General features: G+C 52.7%; 1 protein-coding gene across 5 annotated transcripts in view; it reads left to right on the top strand.

Moving 5' to 3' along the window:
• Window positions 1-23,662, top strand: part of KLHL29 (kelch like family member 29) — a 311,729-nt gene that overhangs the window by 160,822 nt on the left and 127,245 nt on the right. For all 5 annotated transcript variants that reach the window (XR_009544133.1, XM_060169436.1, XM_060169435.1 and 2 more), the window contains one exon: window positions 8,810-9,139. Coding sequence is in view for 4 of the 5 variants with exons in the window: in XM_060169436.1 (XP_060025419.1) it covers window positions 8,855-9,139 (285 nt within the window). In the remaining variant the exon portion in view is untranslated. The remainder of the gene's footprint in view (window positions 1-8,809; window positions 9,140-23,662) is intronic.

The raw sequence follows: 23,662 nt of genomic DNA, 5'->3' as shown, positions 1-23,662 counted from the left end.
GATGCCCAAAACAGGTGGAAGGGAAAGGCCCTTTCAGAGCAGGGGTGAAATACGACAGCAGTGGCTGTGTTCAGCTCACTGGGGCCTTGGTATTTAAGGAAAGGCGCTAACAATAAAACCACACCTAGGTCGCTCTTCTGGCTGAGAACAGGAAGAGGCTGGTGTCAGCCTGTGACTGTTCCAGAGCTTCCCTGGCTTCTGAGCTGGTCCAAAGGATTTGGAACAGGGCCCTGGGTCCAGTCTGGCACCTACACGTGGCCCCCACTACCTGAACATTTTATATCCACTTGGAGGTGCTGAGCACCTGCTCCCCGCTGAGGAATACCTCCCCCCAGGAGCGGGAACTGGACTGGATGAGACGGGTGAGGAAATCTGTAAGGAGCCCGCGCTTTCAGGGCCAGACCTGAGAGGGTGGCCTCCTTGCTTTTTTCACCCTGGGCGCCTCTCTTGCCTCAGAGTGTGTTCTGAGCTGGAAAGGGCTTGCCACTTTGATCTGGGAGCATTTCCTGTGTCCCGTGCCCGGGTGCCCAGCCAGTGCCCGATCAGCTCCATGGAGAAAACAGAGGGGGGTCCAGTCTTCAGGGAGCACACCCTTGAGGAGTGGCACTCACTTGGGCGGTGGAACGTGCTAGCCCATCGCTGGGTCGTGGCCTGCCTGTGGAGCTCAGAGAAGAAAGGACTGCTCAGAGGACGCCTTCTACAGGAGGGGCTGGGGCAGGCCCACCCCCGAGCCTCAGCCAGAATCAAGTCGTCTAAGTCAGTGGGGTCTCGGTGGGGATGGGGGTCGGTGGGAGCCGAGGCAGCCCCAGGAAGCCAGGAGGCATGTCCGAGGGGTGCCCCCAGCTCCTGCTGACATCTATGCCAAGTCAGGGCCAAGCCGGCTTCTCCAGAAGCACCTGTAGAATTCCTTTGTATTGCATTTGCCAAGACGGTGTTCCGGCTGCTTTTGCTTATTTTGCTCCAGAAGAAAGGCTAAAAGATGCAGAGAGGGAAACGAAAATAAGAGAGATGGGCACCGACTGTTCCAGCCAACTGGGCAGTGTCTCCCCCAGATGAGGCAATCACACGTTTTCCTACGGGGCCGGACGGGCCATGGCTCATCCCTCAGCCTCCTGTCCGGAGGCAGTGCGGGCTCCCCACTGGCCTGTGGATTAATCACGCCTTCATGTCCTTACAGCCAGCGCCCACTCCTCCGCGTGCCTTAACAATAGGAAGGAGGGAAGGGTCATCGGTCACCTGTGATCCCCGGTACAGCGTGTGCACACGGGGCATGTCAATAGTGGGGGGAACGGAGCGCATCCTGCAGCGAGTTCAAGGCTGCACAGCGTGCTGGTCCTCGAGCACGGGGCCTCAGGAGTGTCGTGGGCTCCTGGACCGTGGCCCCTGGGCCCCAGCCCCACATGGACAATACAAAGGAAAGGACTGTGACAGTCACAGTACTTAATTATTTATTCATGCATTATTCATGTAGAGGCAAGTCTGTGGGGCAGGATGCTGACCTGGTATCCAGCAAGTGTACATGAGACTGAATTACAGAGATACAGCCCGGGCAGCAGGGCTGAGCCTGGTGTCTGCTGTTGCCCTCCTCCAGGCCATCCTCGGGCCCTGGACTTGGCATCCATCATGGCACCCCTGAGCTTCAGGCAGAAGCCCATCCGTCGAGGTAGGCTGTAGGGTTTGCAGTAGGAGATCCCCTAGGTCACAGATGTTCAGCTGAGGATGACCTTCCTTCCAGCCCAGTGTGTTGTCTCCCAGTGGCCCCGGGTGACAGAGCACCCTGCAAGGTCCTGGCTGTCCCCCCAGCACAGGGGGTCTCAGGGAGTCTGTGAGACACAGACCCACACAGCTTCGTAGTTCACAGCCTCCTTTGTCCTCATCCCAGAAACTTGCCAGGTTGCTTTGGCCTTGGAGTCGCAGGCCTGTCCTTTTCTGCCCTGTAACTCGGCTCTGCTCGTTACCCAGCGCTGGGGCTTTTCCCCAGGTGCAGAGGGCTCACAGGATTTACAGTGTGGTCCTCACAGAGGCCCTGGGGGCGGGTAGAGCTGTCCATCCCCGCTTTCCAGATGAATAACCCGCAGCCCCCGAGTTCCTGGGGCTAGTACGGGGTGGTGCTGGGGGTCAAACGTAACCCTCTTGACTCTCCACCCGGCTCTTTCCACTGCCCAGGGGCCCCGGGTTGAGTCCTGGAGTGGTCACTGAGGGCTGAGCCGACAGAGCAGAGGGGCCAGGCCCAGCACTTGGACTCAGGCAGGTAGTTAGGTATGGCTTCCCCGAACAGAACAAGGAGTGTGGGCCCCTTTGCAGAGAGGCCTCGGAACGCAACAGCTCGACGGCCAGCCTGTGCACAGGGCCAGAGAGGTGCCGAACACCAGGGGCCTGCCCAGCTCTCGGGGTCGGACAGGAGCGTTGAGCATGGAAGGGTTCAACTCTATGCATGTTTTCCAAAGTCTGAACTGGACCTTAAACTAGGCACCGACTGGGGTGGAGCCCATATTTCCCCGCGGGGAAGGACGCACAGGGTAGGCTCCATGGTACCAGACTATTTCTTATACAATTCCGAAGTAGAGACATTAACTTTTCTATCATTATAGAGGTAACCTAACCACAGCATAGAAAATGTAAAAATAAAATAAACAACACCTAAAACTTTGGATCAAATTCCAGACAGGTGGAATTACTAAGACAAGGGAGGATGGGTGCAGAGTGGAGGCCCCGGACATGCTTTCCATCTGGGCATCAGGAGCACGGAGAAGGAGAGAGGCAGGGAGATAAGGGTTCCAGGGACAGGCAGTGGGCAGAGGTTTGGGGTAAGAGCTGGAAGTCAGGGGCTGGGGCAGTTTTGTCATTTGGTTTTCATCCCAGTTAGCAACCCGGCCGACTCCTCCAAGGGAATCGAAAGAGCCTGGGCACCGGGTGGTCCCTCCTGTGTCCCTACACACCTGGTGCTCTAGTGGTGCTGGCCACATTGAGGAATTGTCCCCAGTGCCCAGTAGGCAGGGAAGCCGACTTCCAACTTCCATTCACTCCGGATGGAAGGGAAGCCCAAGGGTGGAGCTTGTGTGTGGAGGTCCCAGGCCAAGGCCCCTCCCAGGGGAGCACACACCCTTTCTGGTGAGCAGGTGAGCCATCACGGGAGCTGGTACATCATCCCGCAGGGTTGGAGGCGGCAAGAACAGACCCTCCACTCTCTCCTGGAAAGGAGCCCTGGACAAAAAAGGCCTTCCTCACGGGGCACAGAGATGCTACCAGGCACACCAGGGTGGCTTCTATAACGCTTCCAAGGGGTCATCTCAGCTTTGAGGTAGTTGGGCTTGACGGTCGTGATTCTCCCTGGAGCTGGTCTGTGTGGCCCTGCTGCATTTCTGGGGTGCTGGGGAGACTCTGTCCTTAGGCTCAGGGCGTGCCCGTTTGTGTTGAGGCTCTGAACGGGGAGACGGGGGCAGGGCGGGGGGTGGGGGACAGGTGGTGCAGGAACATTGGTTGTGCATTCACAGCAGCACTTTGGCTCATCAGGAGCATCTCAGAGTGACGTTCACCCTGTTCTTCACATTTGCTGTGATTCTGTAGGCAGGGCCTCTGCTCCCCTCCTTCTCCCCGGGGGGAAGAGAGGTGTGTACAGAGAGAAGGGACTGGGACCGGCTTCCCGAGCGGTGCACTGGGCCCAGGCTCAGCCTCTCTGGATCCGGGTCGGGCTCTGAAAAGTGGAAACCCAGGTGTCTGCACAGGGGGCCACCAAGTGAGATGGTGGAGGTGCGTGCATTTTAGGAACTGGGAGGCATGTGGCTTCAGGCAAGGAAAAATGGGGTTCCCCCCACCCCAGGGGTGTCCCCTCCTCTCTGTCAGCCCAGCATCCCTGGGACGGTGCAGAGGACAGCACTCGTGGTAGAGAAACAGTTCTGCCGCTCAGGATCCCAGAGGCAAGAGCCAAGTCTCACACGCAAAACTCCCGCCTCTGGGCGACTTTTCAGATTTAACCCCGGACCTGCCCCGAAACATCTGTACCCTGGACCTCGGCCTGACCTGGCTCCACCCACGAATATAGAATTTTCTAGACCCTAGAGCTCTTTCTTCACGCATGTGCATGGATTGAAAAGGTGCTGGCCACACACTAACCCCACCCAGGTGCGAGCCCTGGCTCCTGGTAAACAGCCCCACACGCTCGGGCATGGCTGCGGCCCGGCTCCCTCCTCTCTCGGTGCCGGCCCCCGAGCCAGGCTCTGCCAGTTCATAGGCCGCCTACCAGGTGCGCGCCGTGACAAGGAAGCATTTCTACATGTTCTGTCTGTAACTGCTCGACCAGTCTCGTCTGAGATGCCTCGTGCGCTGGGGGCCTCCTCCCGCCCCAGTGACGCCTCTCCCCCCACCGCCCGGGCTGCACGTGTGGGCACAGGGGCCACAGCCCAGCAGGAAGTACTGACATGGCCACCTCTGTTGCTGGCACTCTGCCATCTCACCAGGGTACACCAGGCAGCACTCTCCTTTCGTTCCGTTTGAAAGGGGAAGTTAAACTGAGGAATGAAGTTGAACCCAAACCTGCAAATAGTTGACCTTTTTTTTGGATATACTTCATGAGGCTGAGACCAGATTGTGTGGCCTCCAGCTGCCTGAGTTTCCATCTCCTCTCAGGCGTTTTCAGGAGACTTGAAGGGATGAGCAGCGGGGTGGGGACCCCCGGAGGTGCAGCTGCTGGGCCAACTTTCCTGCCACGCACCGGGGCTGTGAGGAAGAGGGAACCACAGTGTGGTCCAGCGGGCGGCCCAGCCCAAGGCAGCGAGCTGCGAGGTATGACCGCCATCGGTGGTGTCCTTGGAGCCAAGCACACTCTGCCACCTCTGGGCACGTCTCAGGGGCCACCTGAATGCCACCCCTCCTCATCTCCATTCCCACCAGCTGGAAGCAGATGGTTCCTTGACAATATGTGAGGTTGTGTTGTTTTGTAGGAATGTAGGGGCTGATTTCGTGTATCAGCCAGGCTAGACTAGACTTTTAGGTAACAAACTGCCAATCTCAGTGCCTTAACACGATGAAGATTTATGTCCCAATCATGTCAAGTCCCGCGCTGAGGGAACAACCCTCTCCCGTCAGATCGCTGCACCAGCCGGGAGATGTGGCCTCTGAGGTCGCCAAGGCAAGCAGAGAGAACCACAGGATCATGCAGGATGTTTATAAAGGGCCCCTCCCCACTTATTCTGTCTGCCTGAATTCAGATGCATGATCCCAACCTAACTACAAGGGAGGCTGGACGGGTCTTCTGGGTGAGCAGAAAGAGGACACAGTGCTTTGAACTCTGAGCATCATCTCAGCCCCACTTAGGATCCAACCTAGGGAAGCAGTCGTCCCTGGGGGGACTGGTAATTAACCAGAGCCCTGCCTAGGCAGGTGAATCTCAGGAGACCAGAGTCTAAGCTCTGCAGTCCAGCTGACCCTGGACACATAGATTCTCCTTTCAGAGCTGTCTTTAGAGACTTCAGTTCTGATTTCCTAGAAAGGTAGGACATTTGCTAACTCCAGTGCCTACACAGAATTTCCAGCTGGAAGACTCAAGGTGTTTGTGTCTGAGGTTCTCCCTTTACACAAATGTATTTCTCCCTTCCTGAAACATTGAGCAATTAAGAAGGAATAAACATGTGTTTGTTCATTCAGCAAACATTACGTGAACACCCTTCTATGCTAGAGTCTGCTAGGTGCTAAGATTACAGAGACAATAAGCCTGGAGTTTACTCTCAAGGGAGTAAACGTACGACAGCCATCCACGAGTGCTGGGATGATAGTGGGTACAGACGTTCAGGGGGACAGAGGAGCGCCTCTCACCTGACCTGGGTCAATGCAACCTCTGAGAAGAGTCAGTGCCTGAGTTGTGTCATAACTGACACACAGAACTTAGCCAGGGGGAGGGGGAAGCCAGTTCTGGCAGAGGAGCCGGGGGGACTTGTCCCCGAGGTGAGAGAGGGTGTGACGCCCTCAGAAACTGTACAGCATTTGGAATGGCCGGGCATCGTCTCTGGGGTGGGAAGAGTGAACAGTGATGCTAGAAAACTGAGCCATCCCAGATGCTCAAGTGTCCTCTGGGCCACCCCGAGGAGTCTGGATTGTATTCTGAAGGATAGGGTTTAAAGCAGGAGAGGAGAGGATGGTGACCAGACCTGTGCTTTAAAAAGCCATAAGGGCAAGGGGAAGCTGGGACAAAGTGAGAGAGTGGCATGGACATATATACACTACCAAACGTAAAATAGATAGCTAGTGGGAAGCAGCCACATAGCACAAGGAGATCAGCTCGGTGCTTTGTGACCACCTAGAGGGGTGGGATAGGGAGGGAGACGCAAGAGATATGGGGACATATGTATATGTATAACTAATTCACTTTGTTATACAGCAGAAACTAACACACCATTGTAAAGCAATTATACTCCAATAAAGATGTTAAAAAAAAAACAAGCCATAAGGGCAGTTGGTGGAGGATGGACAAGAAGGGTGAAGCTTGGGGCAGAGGACTGATTGGGATAATCGATGTGGGAGACACGATTTGGGATGGATGTGCAGATGGAGGGGGGCAGATCTGAAAAACAACCAGAGCAACAGACGCAAAGGCCCCACTGTGAAATACGGGATGGACATGGGGACATGCGGCTTTCTCAGAGAGAGGGAATTCCTGAGAATACGTGTTTGGGCAAAGAACAATGAGTTTATTTAGGGACTACAAGTTTTAGGTACCTTCAGGCAGTCGGATAGTGGGCATGGTGCAAGGAGAGGGAGGGAGCTGGAAACGTGGCCTTGGGAGTTGTCAGTAAAGAGGTGAGAGCTGAATGAGGTCATCCAGGGAGAGCGTGTAGGGTGAGCAAAGGGGAGGAAGCAGGGGCCCTCCAGGAAGCGCTGAGAAAGAGGAGCCTGCAATGCAGACGGAGAAGGAGTAGCAGAGGAAGGAGAAAAAGTGACAGAGCACGACGTCACAGAAACCACAGAGAGGAGCTTTCCAGAAGGACATCAACCACGCCAAGTGGAGGGGGGGTTCAAGGAAGGCACGGCCATCAATGTCCCATTGAATGGAACGAGCAGGTCCTTGTTGACCTCGATGAGAACAACCCCCCAAGGAGTGGCCAGAGCGAGAGCCACATGGGAGCAGGTTGCAGTGTGACCTGGAGGAGGGAAGGTGACCAGAGCCAAGCGTAGACATCTCTCCCGAGAACCTGGCTCGGAAAAGTTTGTGAGGGTGATCAAAGGGATATTTATTTTTATTTTTATGATATTAATATCGAATAGACGAAAAAACAATTTTTGTGGCATTGTGTAAGCCGTGAAGCATAGTGATGAAATAAACAGTGAACCCACCATCCAACTTAAGAGGTTACGGTCAGCTCTGCGTCAGGTAGGCCTGCAGGCTGAGCCCAGGCCTCGGGGTCATGTGCCCAGCAAGAGAGGACAGTGCCGAGGGAAGGGACAGTGGCTGCCAGGGCCCCGCCAGCCACAACCCAGGTTGGGCTGAGCCTGGCTCTGGCTCTGTGGCGCTAGAAGTTGGCCACTAGTTCTGGATGTACCAAGACCAGACTAGGATCAGGCTTAACAGAAGTTTTAAAAATAAACTGGTCAGTTTACTAGCCAACAACTCCGGAGTCCCCAGGCTGAGCTGGACTGGGGCAATAGGAAAGTGATCCAGGAGCTGTCCCTGACCTCCAGGAGCTCACACCCCAGACAGGAAGTGGGTGGAGAATGGAAAAGAGTTACAGATGACCACATCCCTTGTGCCTGGGCCGGGGCAGGGCTGGGGATGTGATGTGCAGGCAGGCCCCACACTCACCCTCATCGGTGCCCCGGCACTGCCTATGTTCTCCCATCTGCCTCTGCTTCTGCCTCGCTGAGGCCCCTCCGACTGAGACAGCGTCTCCTGTATCTTTACATCCTTCCTGACCGAGGGTGGCTGGCAGGGAGCCAGGCAAGTCACCATCGTGCTGAGCAAAATACGATCCCCGACGAGGCAGGAGGCCCTCGGAGTATCTGGTGTGTCTAGGTCTCCATGACAACACTGAGGGCCTTATGTTCGGATATTCAGGAAAGTTGTGTGGGAGATCGTCTGGTTGACAGAGGCCGGGGAGCACGGGGGGCTCTGATGCCAGCAAGGGATTTGTAGGTTACGAAAGAAAACTCTCAAGTCCCGGAGGCTCAACACCTTCTCAGACTTGAGTCGTATACGGAGCCGCGGTCTGGAGGCTGGAGATCCCGGCCACTTTCTCACCTTCTAGTTTTCTGACCTCGAGGGAATCACTTACTCTGAATGAACTCCCTGGTCCATAACATGGGGACGACCCTGCCACGTCACAGGCCACTCCAAGGATCAAATGAGATCTATGTCAAGGGCCTTGTTCACCACAGAGCGAGTCTACAGACGTGGCTGCTCTCACCCCATCACAGGGTTGAGGAAAACGCAGCCTGGGGGGTCCACGGGGTCTTGTTTTCACAGTGGGGATGGAGGGAGAAAATCCCAAGTCATAATTAGCAGGCGCACATCTGCATCGTGCAGGGCACCGTGACGCTCCGACCAGAAAGGATTACTCTAAACTGCGCCTGGGTTCAAAGCTCATTGACTGTACTTTTGCCACGTGATCCCGGACGTGTCATTTATTCCTCGTCTGTGATGGGGCTAATGACCCATGCTTTGCGGGCTGCTGTGAATATGAAATGAGCTAACGTTCGAGAGCCCTTTCTTTGAGCCTAGGGAAGGCGCTTAATGGATGCTGAAAGCCAGTGCTGTCCTCCTCGGGTCCTGGCAGGGCTGCCGTTGGTCTAAATCGCCCTCCTCTCCACTCTGTGCCAGCAGGTCCGGCCTCTGTTTCCACGTGAGGAGCAGCCGCGGCCCACCGAGATGTCCCGGCACCACAGCCGCTTCGAAAGAGATTACCGGGTGGGCTGGGACCGCCGCGAGTGGAGTGCCAACGGGACGCATGGGACCACCAGCATCTGCAGTGCCACCACCGGGGCGGGGGGCGGCACAGCCAGCAGCCTCAGCGCCCGGCCCGGCCTCCTGCCACTACCCGGGGTGCCCTCCCGGCTGCCCACACCCGCCACGGCCCCCGCGCCTTGCACCACCGGCAGCAGCGAGGCCATCCCCAGCCTCGTGGCCAGCTCTGCCTCTGCCGTCACCACCAAGGTAAGGCCTGCCTGGCGTCCGCTGTGAGCAGCAGTCGGGCAGAGGGGCCTGCTTCCCCCACAGCCCTGGGGCAGCTCCGCAGCCCGTTCCCTGGGCGCTGCCTTCTCCAGAGCGTGGGCAGCCCTGGAGCTGCGCCGGGCACCTGTTTAAGTTAAAGTGCGCGTGGTTTTATTTTCCATGAAGCCTCTCTCTGTGACTAACGTGGGAAGACGAGCAGGTGGCTGAGGCCCCGCGTTGTCCTCTGCCATGTTGATGAAGGGTGCTTAGCCAGTGAAATGACCATGAAACTCCCGGTTGGCAATACGGGTTTCCTAACTAGGCGCCTGTACGCCAGGCAAGCCCCCTGGGGCACCGGTTACTTGGGTTTGGAAGAAGATCCTGAGCAGCAGTCAGTCCTAAATGGTCATAAATCTGCTACTTATTCACCAGTATTAGTACTGAGAACACTCACATCACTGTCTCCTCCAAGCCTCGGACAACCCCATGACATCAGTACTTTTGTCACCGCCTTGCAGTTGAGTATGGAGGCACACCGAGTCTCCGGAGCAGGTCCAAGGTGCGCCCTCCTCGGGGACCCAGGCCTCGGGGGTGTTAGTTCCAGGTCATTCCCCCTCTTCTGGAGGCGGCTAAGCCCGGGGAACGACAGCAGAAAGCAGTTTGTTTTACCAACCGCGATATCAAAATGAAAATGTCACCAAGGCTCCTGCTTAGATTCCGGACAAGCTGGGCCCCCTCACGCCGCTCAGAGCCCCTGAAGGGACAGGGGGACCCAGGCCGGTGGCAGGAAGCCCTTTCATTGCCGTCCTGTCTTCTGGGCCAGCAGGGGCTCTGCAGGCCACTTTGCCTCTGCCAGCCATTCAGAGCCGCCTCCTAAGGGGAAATCTCAGCAGCTCAGGGCCAGTGTGCGCGCGCGCATATGTGTGTGTGTGTGTGTGTGTGTGTGTGTGTGTGTGTGTCTAGTCTTTTCTTTTCTGCTTTCATAAAAGTTGCGGGAGAAGTTAAAGGTCGGGGAGCCCCGGCCCCAGCCATTGTGAGGCGGCCGTGGTATTGGAAAGTCGTGCTCCAGGTGTGCCGCGCCTTTGTCTCGGTGATTTTCAAAACTCCCTTTCAGTCCCGCTTCCCATTAATAACTGCGAGTGCTGCCGGCGGAGGCCCGAGACAATGGAGCTATTGGAGGCCAGCTCGGAGTGCACTGACATCTTCTGCAGTGCCTTATTGATTTTATTTTCCTGTTATGAATACGCCGCCCCACTGAGGTGCGGAGGGAAGGGGAGAGGAGATGGAGGGTGATTTGAGGACCGCATCAAGCGACAGGCAGGCCAAACAGAGGTATCTGCGGTTTCCCTGGTCAACAAGTTGCGTCTTTTGAGCAGCCCAGGGCAGGCTCTTGCCCACAGGGAGCTCACGGGCCAGAATATAATGAATCTGTGGCCTGGACAAATGACTTGAGAATGTCTCTCCCATTGAGGTTGTGGACAGAGGCAGCTTCATGGAGTGGATAAAGACAGACTTTGGAGCCAGACGGCCTAGATTTGAATTCTATTGAGATAGAATAGAATAGAATAGCTTGCTGAGTGACCCTGGATGACTTGCCAAACCTCTCTGGGCCTCACTTCTGTAACACGGGAGTAGGTGGTAGTACCTGCTGTCAGAGCTGTTGTGAGGATTGTGTGAGTTAAAACTCGTGTAAAGTGCTCAGAACAGAGCCAAGCCCGGCAAACAGTCCTATAGAGGTGCTATCGTCGTCACCATTGTCACAGTCACCCAGAGGAGGCCTATGGGACAAGGCCATGCCCCTGTAAGGAAAGGTGATCATTGCTGGCCTCACCAAGAGGAAAAGGTAAGTCTTCAGATAAGAAACAGAAGCTAGGCCCCAAGCAGGCGGGGAGAGGAATTGGGTTTGTGAGTGGTTAGGCCTCAAGCTGACCTCGTGACGTGACCAAGGTGACACGACAGCAAGATGGGCTGGAGGGAAGAGGGCATCTAGCGGGCCTCAAACTGAAACTGAGTCAGCACCACCTGGTGATAGATGACGGAGGGGAGGTGTGTTAAAGCCTTTGTCAGCCTTGGGCCCTTTCCTCCAAGAAAGCCCAGTATCTACACAGGGTCAAGGCCCCCCTCTGGTGGAAGACTGGGGGAGACAGCGAGCTGCATGGAAGCCAGGAGCAGGGCTGTGTGTTCCTCTTCCTTTTGTGTGTTCCTGCTGCCCCGCGTCTAGTAAAGCCTGCTTGAATGTACTGGCCTGGCTTCCTCACTGAAGAGTCTAGTGCCCCATGTGAGCCCGAGCCACCCCTGAGGACTCAGGGAAAGGTCCGCAACAAGGTAACAAGTGTCAACACTGTCAGGCCTTAGCGTCAACACTGTCAGGCCTTATCATCCCCACTGGGCTGGGCGTGGAGCAGGCTGAGTGTCACATGCTCTGGGGGCTGCGGGCGTCTCCAGGGCGGGGGGCTGGCTATGCTCCCAGCAGCTAGTTGCGGGCGTCTCCAGGGCGGGGGGCTGGCTATGCTCCCAGCAGCTAGTTGCGGGCGTCTCCAGGGCAGGGGGCTGGCTATGCTCCCAGCAGCTAGTTAGGCAAGTGATGACAAGTCTTTCTATCACTGCTGCCTTCAGGCCTGAGTTGATCTTTTGGCTTCTTCCTTTTTCCGGGCCCTGAGGATTTCTTGCATGTTTTAGATGAAAGGCCAAAAGGCCATTGGACGAGCACAGACTCCTGGGCCACTGAGGCATGAGGAGGGCCTGTCCAGATGCACCCACACACATACACACACACACACACACACACACACACACACACACACACACACACACACACCCCACACACTCTGTCATTGCTCAGACCAATAAACTGCTTCCCTGGGGCCTAGATCAGCTCTTGATCCTCTAGGACACAAATTCCCAGAGCCCAGGAGGAGTAGAATAACCATGCCACACAGCCCCTCTATTCTGTAGATCAGAAGAGTGAGACTTGGGGCTTCCCTGGTGGTGCAGTGGTTAAGAATCTGCCTGCCAAGGCAGGGGACACGGGTTTGAGCCCTGGTCCGGGAAGATTCCCACGTGCTGCGGGGCAACTAAGCCCGTGTGCCACAACTACTGAGCCTACGCTCTAGAGCCCGCGAGCCACAACTCCTGAGCCCACGTGCCACAACTACTGAAGCCCACATGCCTAGAGCCCGTGCTCTGCAACGAGAGAAGCCACCACAATGAGAAGCCCGCGCACCGCAACGAAGAGTAGCCCCCACTCGCCGCAACTAGAGAAAGCCCACGTGCAGCAACGAAGACCCAACGCAGCCAAAAATATAATTAATTAATTTATTTATTTATTATTTTTAAAAAAGAAAAAAAACAGAACCTAATATTTAAAAAAAGAAGGGTGAGACCTGGAGAAAGAAAGACTTGCAGAGGTCACACAGGGAGTGAGAAAGAACCAGGCTGGACCGGCTCCTTTCCCCCCCACCAGGCTGCCTGGTATAGTGCATTCAGCATGGTAACCAATACTGCAGCATTGTTATAGTAACTTTTCCCATCCTCTCATCCACCTAGCTGGCAGCAAACACTGAATTTTGGCAAGAAAATGGGTATGTATATATATACATCTTGTGTTTTACGCAGAAAAATTTAGGCCAAAGATTATGTCAATTCAACATGGCACAGCTGGTGAGAGCTTCAAGCCCTTGAGTCAAACAGAACTGGGTTTGAATCTTACCTCTGCCATGTAGGCGCTGCGTACGTCTCTAAGCCTCAGTTTCTTTGTCTATAAGATGGGAATGATAATAGTATGTTTCTCATGGAAATGTTGTGAGGATTGGTTAAATTAATATGTGTAGAAAAGCATAGAACAGTACCTCACTTGTTATACACTCAATAAAAGTTAATTTTAAAAAGGTAAATCAGAGACGGGGTCCGACCAAATATCCATACATTTGGGGGAGACCAGTCCGCCTGTTGGGTGGAGCCAGTAGGCTAAAGGGAAGCTCATTGGATATTCCCACCGCCACCCCTGACCCCGGCACTCTGGGCTCCAGGCAGTCATGGCTCCATGGGGAGGGTGCCGCTGAGAAGCAGAAATGAGACTCGGCAGCCAGGCCTGTTTATGGGACGGAAAGGAAGCACCGCTGCCCTGCAATTGCTGCTGCATGAAATTTAAATTATTCTCAGCAAACCTGCTTGACAGATGAAACAGAAAAGGGATGGCTTCATAAAATGCAATTTTGTTCTCGAAAGAATGGACTTTGCAGAATCCTCGCTGATGTCTGTGAAATGTATTGGGGACTTTTTCTCCTTGTGGTCAGGAGCATTCATTGCCTGATGGGAGCTGAAACATTCCCATCGTTCCCTGAAGCTAAGCCCTTGAAAATAAATCTGGGCCGGGAAGAGAGAAACTTAGCCCGTGTCACAGGCCCAGGGAAAACCGAAAGGGGCCGTGGAATCTGCACGCTCCATCCTCAGAGCACCAAACACCCAGATTTTTTAATTTATGGGCATTTGGGCCTTTCAAGGGGAATGTCTGTCATCATAGCAATGACCCTGGAGACAACGTCTTCCTCGTGCACCCTAAATTCTTTGGAGAATTGTTCCTCTTGGGGGAGATGATCTGGGGTTTCTATGGAGAATCATGTGAATGACCACAAGGCCCCATGCAGCGGGGTCCCCCCCTCTCCTGTGATTCCGGGGGGTCCAAGAATGGATAAAGGCGGCTTTTGCACAAAGTGAGAAGCAGACCTCTCTTTCCTCTTGTATTCACATTGAAAACCAAAGGCTACTGAGTGGGCTCAGTTGGGAAAATCACTGAAGCCCCTTTTGTAGTGCATTTCCAGACTGTGCGTGCTTCTCTCTAGAAGGCTCTTTCTTGCCCCATGAATGAGAACTTGTGGTCTCCCTTGTGATACATTATCAGGCACTGATAATGCATCGTAAGACAACTTGTGCATGTTCGTACCCAGCGAATGGGTTGTTTTTGTTTGTTTTTTCGCGTACGCGGGCCTCTCACTGTTGCAGCCTCTCCAGTTGCGGAGCACAGGCTCCGGACGCGCAGGCTCAGAGGCCATGGCTCACGGGCCTAGTCGCTCCGCGGCATGTGGGATCTTCCCAGACCGGGGCACGAACCCGTGTCCCCTGCATCGGCAGGCGGACTCTCAACCACTGCGCCAGCAGGGAAGCCCCAGCTAATGGGTTTGACCTGCACTTTAAGTGGCAGCCACAGTTTGGGTTGTATCTCATTGACTTAAAGCCTATCCATTGGTCACCAAGTGTATGCAAAATTGAAAAATGTCATGATTGACCAAGCATCCATGTCAAAGCCTACAGTTTGGGGAGGGTAAACCTGAGTGGCTTGAATTCTTAGGTTTCTGATTCAGGGGGCAAAAAGAGGGGAGAAGGTTATATAAATTCCCATGTTTGTAAGGGATGAGCCATAGTCTGGATGAAAGGTAGCTGTGAATTCCAAAGGAAGGTTGTGAAAAGATGTGCTTGATTGGAGCCAGTAGGGTATATAAGTTAGCTTTTGCTGCATAACAAGCACCTCCAAATTTAGTGGCTTAAAACCATCCCAGTTCTGTGGGCTGGTTGCCAGTTCTGGGCTGGGCTGATCCCTGCTGGGCTCTCTCCTTTGTCTGTGGTCAGCTGAACGGTGGCTAGTGGCTGGTGGATGATCTAGGATGGCCTCACTCACACATCTGTGCTTAGTGGACCGTCAGCCAAGATGTCTCCGTTCTTTGTGTGGCCTGTCATCCTCCACACAGCTGTCGCAGGCGTGTTCGCATGAGGGGCTCAGGCCTCCGGGAGCAGCAAGCGGGCAAGGCTTGGTGCACAAGTGCCTTTGTAGCCTCTGCTTGAGGCACATTTGCTAAAATCCTATTGGCCAAAGCAGTCACATGCCCAAGCCAGATTCAAGAAGTGGGCAAAACAAAAAACCCTGCCTCTGGCTAGAAGGTGCCACACCACGTTGCGAAGGGGCATACATGCAAGGATGGGAAGCACTTGTGGTCATTTTTGCCATATGCCCCCCAGTGTTGCCAGCACACTTGTTTAGACACAGTTATTCACCCTCTAGCTTCCGGCCAAGGCTCGCATGCCGCAAACAGAAGGAACAGGATCAATCTGATCAATCAGTCAATCAATCTACATGGCCTGGTAGACAGAATCAACAGGGGACAGTTGTGACTTACACGCACCTGGGTGACACACATGCCATCCACACCCAGAGCTGCCCAGGGAGGTCTGAAAGGAGACACCTGGCGAGGCTTGTGCTGCCAGGGAGAAGGCAGTGCAGCTGGCCCCCAGGGAACCTTGTAGGGTACTAGCCAGGACTTGGACCTTAGTCCTAAAGGCTCCAACACTTGATCCCGTCACTGCCCAGAGTTGGTGGGACTGGGACACTGCTGTTCCCGGGACATTCACAAGGACAGATGCTAACCTACTGATTCAGAATCAAAACTCCAACCCAAGGAGACCACTTTCATGGACTTTGCGCAGTGACTCTCTCCCTGTGAGAGTCCACACAAGAAAAGAAATTTAGACCGGAAGACTTCCTGATGAGCCTGAGATCAAGAAAGGGAGCCAGTTATAGGATGCACATATTCAGTAGCTGCAGATCAGACAGAGTCCTGGCTCTTTCTCCTTAAGAGGATAAATCCCGTGCCATTCCCCAAAAAGCCCTTGGAAAGGCCTCTTCTTAAATTAAATTAGGTTTTCTGCAAACAGCATCATTCAAGATGAACATAAATCTACTTCTTATTCAGTTTTAATGGTTTTCCCTGTTTCATTTAATTACTCATGTTGCAATCAAACAATTTTTTTTTCATTGCAGAAGGACAGTATTTCAGCTACATTACGGGTTAAATAGGCTTTGGAGAACTAGCCTGGGAATCTCATCACCATTTATAACATTGTTTTTTTTATAGGGAAAGTATGTTCCAAAATCTAAACAGCCAAATTACAAATGAACTTTCAGAACCCAACCCATTTTTAACTGGAAACTGTCTGTAATACTAAAAATAACTCAGGGAAACAAACATAAAAAGGAGAGTTGAACGCCCCTCGCCCCTCGGTATCATTTGTTCGCCATCAGCATCTACAGATTTAGTTTCGTTTCAGCGAGAATTTCCTCCAAACCCAGACAGACTCTATCCCTATTTTATTCACTGTCATGACACAGGCGGCCACACTGGCTTTAGTCCTCCCAAAACGTCATGCCACTGAGAAGAGTCATGGTGGAGTCCCTGCAGAGCTACACTGTTGGAAAGTAGCAGATTATCAATGTTTCAACACCACATTCACTGCCCTAAAATGAAGGCTTAGGAGAACTCTCTGTGCAGCTCTGCTGCCGTGTCCACTGGTCCAGGTGTATTCATTTGCATTGGGAATCTGCATCTTTAGAACCTGTAGGCAGGAAACCTCATTTTCCTCTGGCAAATAGCCGTGAGAACTCAGCAGAGTATCAGTATGCATTCAGAGACGCCTTCCACATGCCTTTCCTTTTGATCAGGGTACGGGTCCTGCCTTCCCAGTCTCCCCTCTCCTGATGCTTCATGGAGAAGATGGGTGAATACTTTGTACCCTCTGGAGCCATGACAGGAGTCCTGGGAGCTGGGAGAGAAGCAAGGTGCCCACTCCGATCACAGAAGGCCAGTATTCAGCACGTCCCTCTCTTGACTTAAACTGCTGGCTGATGCCTGCCATGGTCCCTTAAGAAAAACACTCTTCTGTCACCACATGAGCCTTTTCTTGCCAGACCTGCTCTGGAGGCCCAGACAGCTCAATCAAGCTTGCTGTCCTCTCTTGCTCCCGGAAGGCCACAAGGGTTTCCCCATGGCCCCTCCCTGGGCTGCCAGTAAGTATAGTGCTTCTTGCCCTGCTCAACTCAGCCCCAGACTCTGGCATTGAATATGATCCAGACTCTTGACCTACTCCTTAAAGAATTCCTTCACCAGGTGAGAAGTGGCCGTAAAGCCATCAGGCTAGGGGATAGGAGGTAGGAGTAGGGAGGTAGAATGGCCAAGCCTGCAAGTGAGTCAGGTAGCCCTCACTGGGGGCGGGCAGAAGCTGGAGAACCACTCCAGGCTTGACAAAACAACCTTCGAGGTCTGTCCTGGGCGTTGCTGGCTGTCTACCCAGTCTCAGTTCTGTTCAGGTGTACATCACCTCCCATGTTTAGGGGAAGTGAACCCTAGTACCCACTGGGATTATGATGATTCAAAACCAGGCGTGGAGATGTAGAGAATGGACTTGAGGACACAGGGAGGGGGAAGGGTAAGCTGGGACAAAGTGAGAGATTGGCATGGACATATATACACTACCAAATGTAAAATAGCTAGCTAGTGGGAAGCAGCCACATAGCACAGGGAGATCAGCTCGGTGCTCTGTGACCACCTAGAGGGGTGGGATAGGGAGGGTGGGAGGGAGATGCAAGAGGGAGGAGATATGGGGATATATGTATGCATATGTATAGCTGACTCACTTTGTTATAAAGCAGAAACTAACACACCATTGTAAAGCAATTATACTCCAATAAAGATGTTAAAAAAAAAAAAAAAAACCCAGACATGGTAATCCCCTTCCCCTTCCGCATCATTGGTTTAGGAAGGGTCCCCAATTCTGGCCAGTGCAACATGAGGATAATCCTATCTGGGGGCTTTGGGAAAGGTTTTCTTGCTTCTAAGGAAGCGTCACAAGAAAGAAGAAATCCTTCTTCCTCTGGACGCTGTCGTGTCTGGACTTGATGCCTTGAACTGCTATAGTCATCATGCTACAAGCCTCAGGATGAAGCCAACACACAGGAATAGAAAAAACAAGAGGATTCCAGAAATATGGAACTAGAGCCCTATGCTGCATCCCTACCTTCCTCTGGGCTTCTGTTACCTGAGATAATGCATTTACTGGTTGTATAAAAAAATGATTTTTAAAACTGCCTCCACTGCACAGACAGCTCCCAAGCTGGATGCCTTCTTCCATCTCCTGGACCTCACCCGGCACACTGACTTGCTAAAAATGGCTGCAGCAGCCTTTGTGAGTACCCTCTACCTATTATTCGTTTATTTCAGCTCACTGCTGTGTACAAGGATTCTGCTCTCTATTGCTTCCCTGAATGCCAACCCCATTGGCGTAGCTTATGACCCTCACACTTCACGGGACCAGGTTTCTGTCCAAGGGAAATCCACCAACACACTAGAGTGCCTGAGCCATGGGTCATTTGAGAGCTTCACCCCCATCACCCACTTCAGCCACAATCGCCAAACATGAGAGGTGCTCTCATACCCCAGGGCCTCTGCACTTGCCACTGCCTCTTACCAGAATTTTCATTCCCTCTCTTGCCTGCCCAGAAATATTCCTGCTCATCCTACAACCGACACCCTAAATGTTAACACCTCTGTGGTGAAAAAAAATGCTATTCTTTCTTTCTCTCCCATGACACATTTCTTTATGTCCCTGTAAATAACTATAACATATGGTACTTATCCATTTATTAATATGTCTCCTTCTAGGCTGTGAACTCCATAGGAATAAGGCACATGTGATACCAAGCATATAAAGTTTCTCAATAAGTGTTTGAGGACAGAATGAATAAATTTATGCATATGAATATTTATTCATTTATTTAGCACCTACTGTTGGGGTAGGGAGGATGAATGCCTTTGACGTCATCTTTACCTACGCCTTATCTATGTGGTCGATGAGTCTCCAAAAAAGAGTAATTTCTGTGGGTGCCTATGATGAGGATGATGTTGGGGCCTGCATGTGAGCCAGACTGAAGCCCTCATGGGCTCACTCTCGGGACCTGTGTGCAGCTAACAAAGCTACACTGGCAGCACAGATTTTCCACATCGAGGCCTTTGCCCTAGGTCCTGCGCCTCTTCCCGTCTCTCCCAGAGCATCTGGAGTCATGGGATCACAACATCATCTCTCAGCTATTAGTACCTCCTTGGGATTTTTCTCCCATTTGCCTGTAATTCTCTGCACCCTTCACATTTGTTTATTTCATTTAAGGCACTTGCGTAGTCATTACTTTGTTCCAGACACTGCTCAACATTAACTTTTTAAATCCTCATCACAGCCCTCTGAGGTCGTTATGACAACCACCGCTTAGAATGAAAAAGACCAGGTGACTTACCCACAATCACTCAGCAGGGCTGGGACTCACCCCTGGGCAGTCCAGCTCCAGAGTCCAGGCATCTAGCTCGAACAGGCCCCACCCAGGCAGTCCTCAGTGAAATCTGTTGAACGAGCAACTGGCTGAACATCTTCCCATTAACATCTTCCCCAGGTGTTAGCGGCATCTTCTAAAGAGATAGTACGGGCTCCCCACTGAAGCAGCTGAGCTCATCAGCGTTTGAAACAACTGCAAATATCAGGCCCAAAGCGAGTGTAGGATTCCGTCGTCCTGCGCCACATCTCCCAGATGTGACGGCCCGACCTCCTTCCCTTAACAGACAGGCCATGTGGGAGGTGTAGACACTGCTCAGATGCAGGATCTTGGGGACCACTGAGCCACAAGGCCACAACTTCTCTCTCTTTCTCAGGGTTTCTTGTTTTGGTCCACAACACAGTGCATGGCTGGTGTCCACGTTTGTGGCTACGTTCAGAATGCTTTGTCTTGTTCCATCCCAGAAGGCCAGTCTAGATCATCACAGCTGCCCTCAGGTATTGCTGGATGGACTTGGAGCAATACCTACGCTCTGTCTTGTGGGTGCCTCAGGCGTTCCCCTGGATTTAAACCTAGGCTAAGCACTGGAGATGCCACAGAATCATGGGCTGACCCTTAATATCAGGCAGGATTGAAGCAGCCATGACTTGTGGCTGCCTCCCCTGTAAGCTCAGCACTGCTTTGGGGAACAGAAAGAAGCAGGAAGAGGTCAGAGGTCACTGTTTGTTACCGTCCTCTTTCTGGGAGGCATTTCTCCTGGGAATGGGGGGAAAAGCCCCAGGCTGGGGTCAGGAGATGGCATTCAAGGCCGGACTCTTAAGCTCTCCAAGACTCAGCTTCCTTACCTATAATCTGGACACAACAGGGTCCACTTTACTGGACTGTTGTGAGGTCCACATGAAATAGCAAAGCAAAAGTGCTTTATAAACATAAATGCTGTAATTCACAGAGACAGAAAGTAGATTGGAAGTTACCAGGGGCTGAGTGGAGGATGGAGAGTTATTCTTTAATGGGTACAGTTTCTGTCTGGGGTCACGAGAAAGTATTGAATTAGTGGTGACGGTTGCACAGCATTTTGAATGTCATGAATGCCACTGAATTGTATACTTAAAAATGGCCGATTTTATGTCATATGTATTGGACCACAGTGAAAAAAAGTAAAAATAAATAAATGCCCCGCGGTCAAAAGAGAGAGAGGAAGTATCTGTGTAAATCCAGGCAGAGCTGACTCATCATGGAACTTCCTTTATTAAGAGAAATGGGAGTGCCAATCATGGTGGCTGGAATGGAGACCAATCAAATGATGGCACTCAAAACAGACCGACATGGGCTTGATTAAAATGTAGGGAAGAACCCCTGAGGAAAGGGCGGGAGGGCGGCCTGGGTGACGGCGGGGTTGGTGTCATGGAGGAGCCCTGTCCTGCCTCACACGGCAGCCTGGGGAAGATGCCGGCCCCCCAGCTGCAGCAGGTGACTGCCAACCACAGCAGAAAGGCCAGGCCCTGGAGAAGGAAGGTCCTGGGGGATGCTGGAGCCATGGAGGGTGTATTTGTGGTCATTTTCTCCAGCACCGGAAGAGCTGGGGCTGCAGGTGAAGACTCAGCTGTGCTGTGTTCAGCAGCGGTTATAAATCTCGCCGGCAGCAAGGGTGCTCTCCACGCCAGACACACGGACCTGCCTGGCACAAGCGTGCATCTTCCCTCGTACACTCAGAAGCCATCCTAGGAAGCAACGCAGGACTGCTGGCCAGCCAGGGCCCTAGACATGTCCTTGGAGTCGCTAATGTTTATAGAGCGCTCTCTGTGGGCCAGCCAGGGTTCTAAGTGTATTCGCCCACGTTAACCCACTGCGTCCCACAGCAATTGTACAAGGCGGGCGCCGTGATCATCCTCATTATATAACTCAGCAAGGTGGGCAGTGTTCAGGCTTACACTGCAAGCCCACTGCCGTCCAGCTTCCTGCCTCCTCGTGATGCTGCCGTGATGTGGAGACCAGGCCTGTCGTGGGGCGGGAACAGCCCGGTTCCGATGGTGAGTGCGATCCTGGAAAGGGAGCAGAGGAGTGGGGGAGCCTCGAGCACCCGGCCAAGTGCTGGGGCCTGGCCCGCCAACTGCTCTGCATGGGCACCTCCACTGCAGCCACGAGCAGACAGACGCCCCGCTGCCATCGCCTCATGAGTCAGGAACATGCTGAGGGTGTGATTTTTTGTTCGCTCACAATATTAGGCTGAGGAGAGGATATTGGGCAAAATATATTGTACCCATAATTCATATTAACAAGAATTCGATAGTAGCAACTTGTTATCTGCTGAGATTAGAAGAGAATACTGTGAATATTGTGTTATAAAGGCATTAATGAGGCGTTATGAATTAGATTCCATTCCACCACATCGTGTTCCTTGTAAATAACTGAGGAAGAAACTGGTGCTCAGAATTTGGGTTTATCCATTTTTGAGATCCCAGCCGTTCCCTCCACAGGCTGATGGGGCCGCCTTAATCTGACAGCTCACACAGCTATAGGGAAAGTCTGCATGTGGCTGGTCCGAAGCCGCCACAAAAGGAGAATTACACTTCTGAAAAGACTCTTCCTCCCAGCAGAAATCCGTAACTGCCACATCCAACACTAGACACGGTTTTTCTAGCAAAATCTTCCAGAGTCTAGATATTCTCTGTCCCTTTCCTCCAGTCCCTGGAACTCTGGCTTGGCAGCCGGGGCCCAGGTGGGCTCTGGTGGCATCACTGAGTCAGCAGCAGCCTTCCTACCCGATCTCATGCCCGCCTCTAGCTGTCTTAGTGGCAGAGATCTGAACACCCATACATCCAGGGTCAGGCAGCCAGTCGAGCACCGGCCACTTCAGCCCTGGTGGAGTGAGCCCTGGCCAGCAGCACCCGTCTCCCGTGGGCCTCTCAGTCCTGCTCCGCCATCCCGAAAGAACCGTCACCTGCTGGCTGTACCACCCCTGGTGTCTCCACATGGCCCTGTGAGGGATAAATGGGGCTTCCTGGCTAATGCCAAGTTCGATCATTTGCTATCAAAACCAAGAACGTGGCTTGGAGCAGTGGAGTGGCTGCCCCCAAGAAAAATCTGAAAGGAGAGCAGGGGAGGAAGCCCCGAGCACTTGCCCCAAGTGCAGAGCTGGGCAGAGCAGGTGGACATTCATCCCGTGTCTCTGGCTTTGTTCAGAAGCCCCTCCATAGCTGACCCTGCCCCATATAGGGACTCTGGGGGCTGAGAAATTCTCCTGTGACCGCTGCTAAGTCTGTGGGCAGTTCTGAAGCAGCTGGTCACTGGTAAATGAGCGACTCCCCTTTATCGTTAGTGGTGTTGTTTCAGGATTTCAAGTTTGACGTCTGTTGGATGGAGTGCCTGGGGGCGACTGGAGAAAGGAGGTGGATGTGCAATGAAAGAGGCAGTCAGGGCCAGATGGTTTTTCACATGGAGCGTGAAATGGTCAGTTGGTTAGCCAACCACATTAATCATTCCTAGTCGGGACACCCGATGTATAAGCGCACCAGATATAGAAGTACTTGACACACCTCTGTGCGAGCACAGTGATGGGATAAGGAGCCCAGACTCCAGTTTCACACTGCCTGAGTTCGAATCCCGACTCTTCTGCTTTCTAGCTGTGTGATTTTTAGCAAGTTACTTACCCTCTCAGAGCCTGGTTTCCCCTTCTATTAAAAGGGATAATAATACAATCTACTTCATTGGGTTGTGGAGGAGATTAGATGAATTAGTAATGCAAGTGTCTGGTGTCTATTACATACCCTGTAGGCATGATCTGTTATTATGACCATGGTCTTCATTGTGTGGCCTCCCTTCTCTGTTTCTCTCCCTCTAGAATGCGGGTCCTTGAGACGAAAGATCCTGTCTTCTTAGGTTTTGCATTGCTATCACCTCACACTGGCCTGCTATGTGCTCAGTAAATATGTGTTGAATTATTAAGTTGAATTGTTCGAAGAAGGTGTAGTCGTGGAAATTCGCTCGTTTTACAAAAAACATAGTTGTGCACTTTTGAAAATCGTCTTCCACCTTTCCACGGTCATATATTCTCATTTCAGAGAAGGGCCATGACTGCCTCTAGTTCTTCATGTGGCATCTCCATGATTGTAGCCAATAGCTACAAATAAATCAATGCGTTTTGAAATACACTAGCTCCTCACTGATTCAAGGGGTCCCAAAGCAGGGCATTTTACAAAGCAATTACTGTGCTTCCATGAAATGAAAAATCATCTCCTGCATTTGATGATCTCAAATCCAGAACCCTGTGCCCTGAATGGTCCTGGGCTCCAGCCCACTTTCTGTTTGTGAGTGGTTGTGGTGGCAGTTGCGTTTTTGTTGTGGTGGTGATTGTTCTTTTGTTTTTTAAACCATTTATGGAG

Source organism: Lagenorhynchus albirostris, chromosome 13 (assembly GCF_949774975.1).
Source record: "Lagenorhynchus albirostris chromosome 13, mLagAlb1.1, whole genome shotgun sequence".
Lineage (NCBI taxonomy): Eukaryota > Metazoa > Chordata > Mammalia > Artiodactyla > Delphinidae > Lagenorhynchus > Lagenorhynchus albirostris.
The sequence above is the reverse complement of the archived record's forward strand: the minus strand, read 5'-3'. Positions and strand labels throughout refer to the sequence as shown.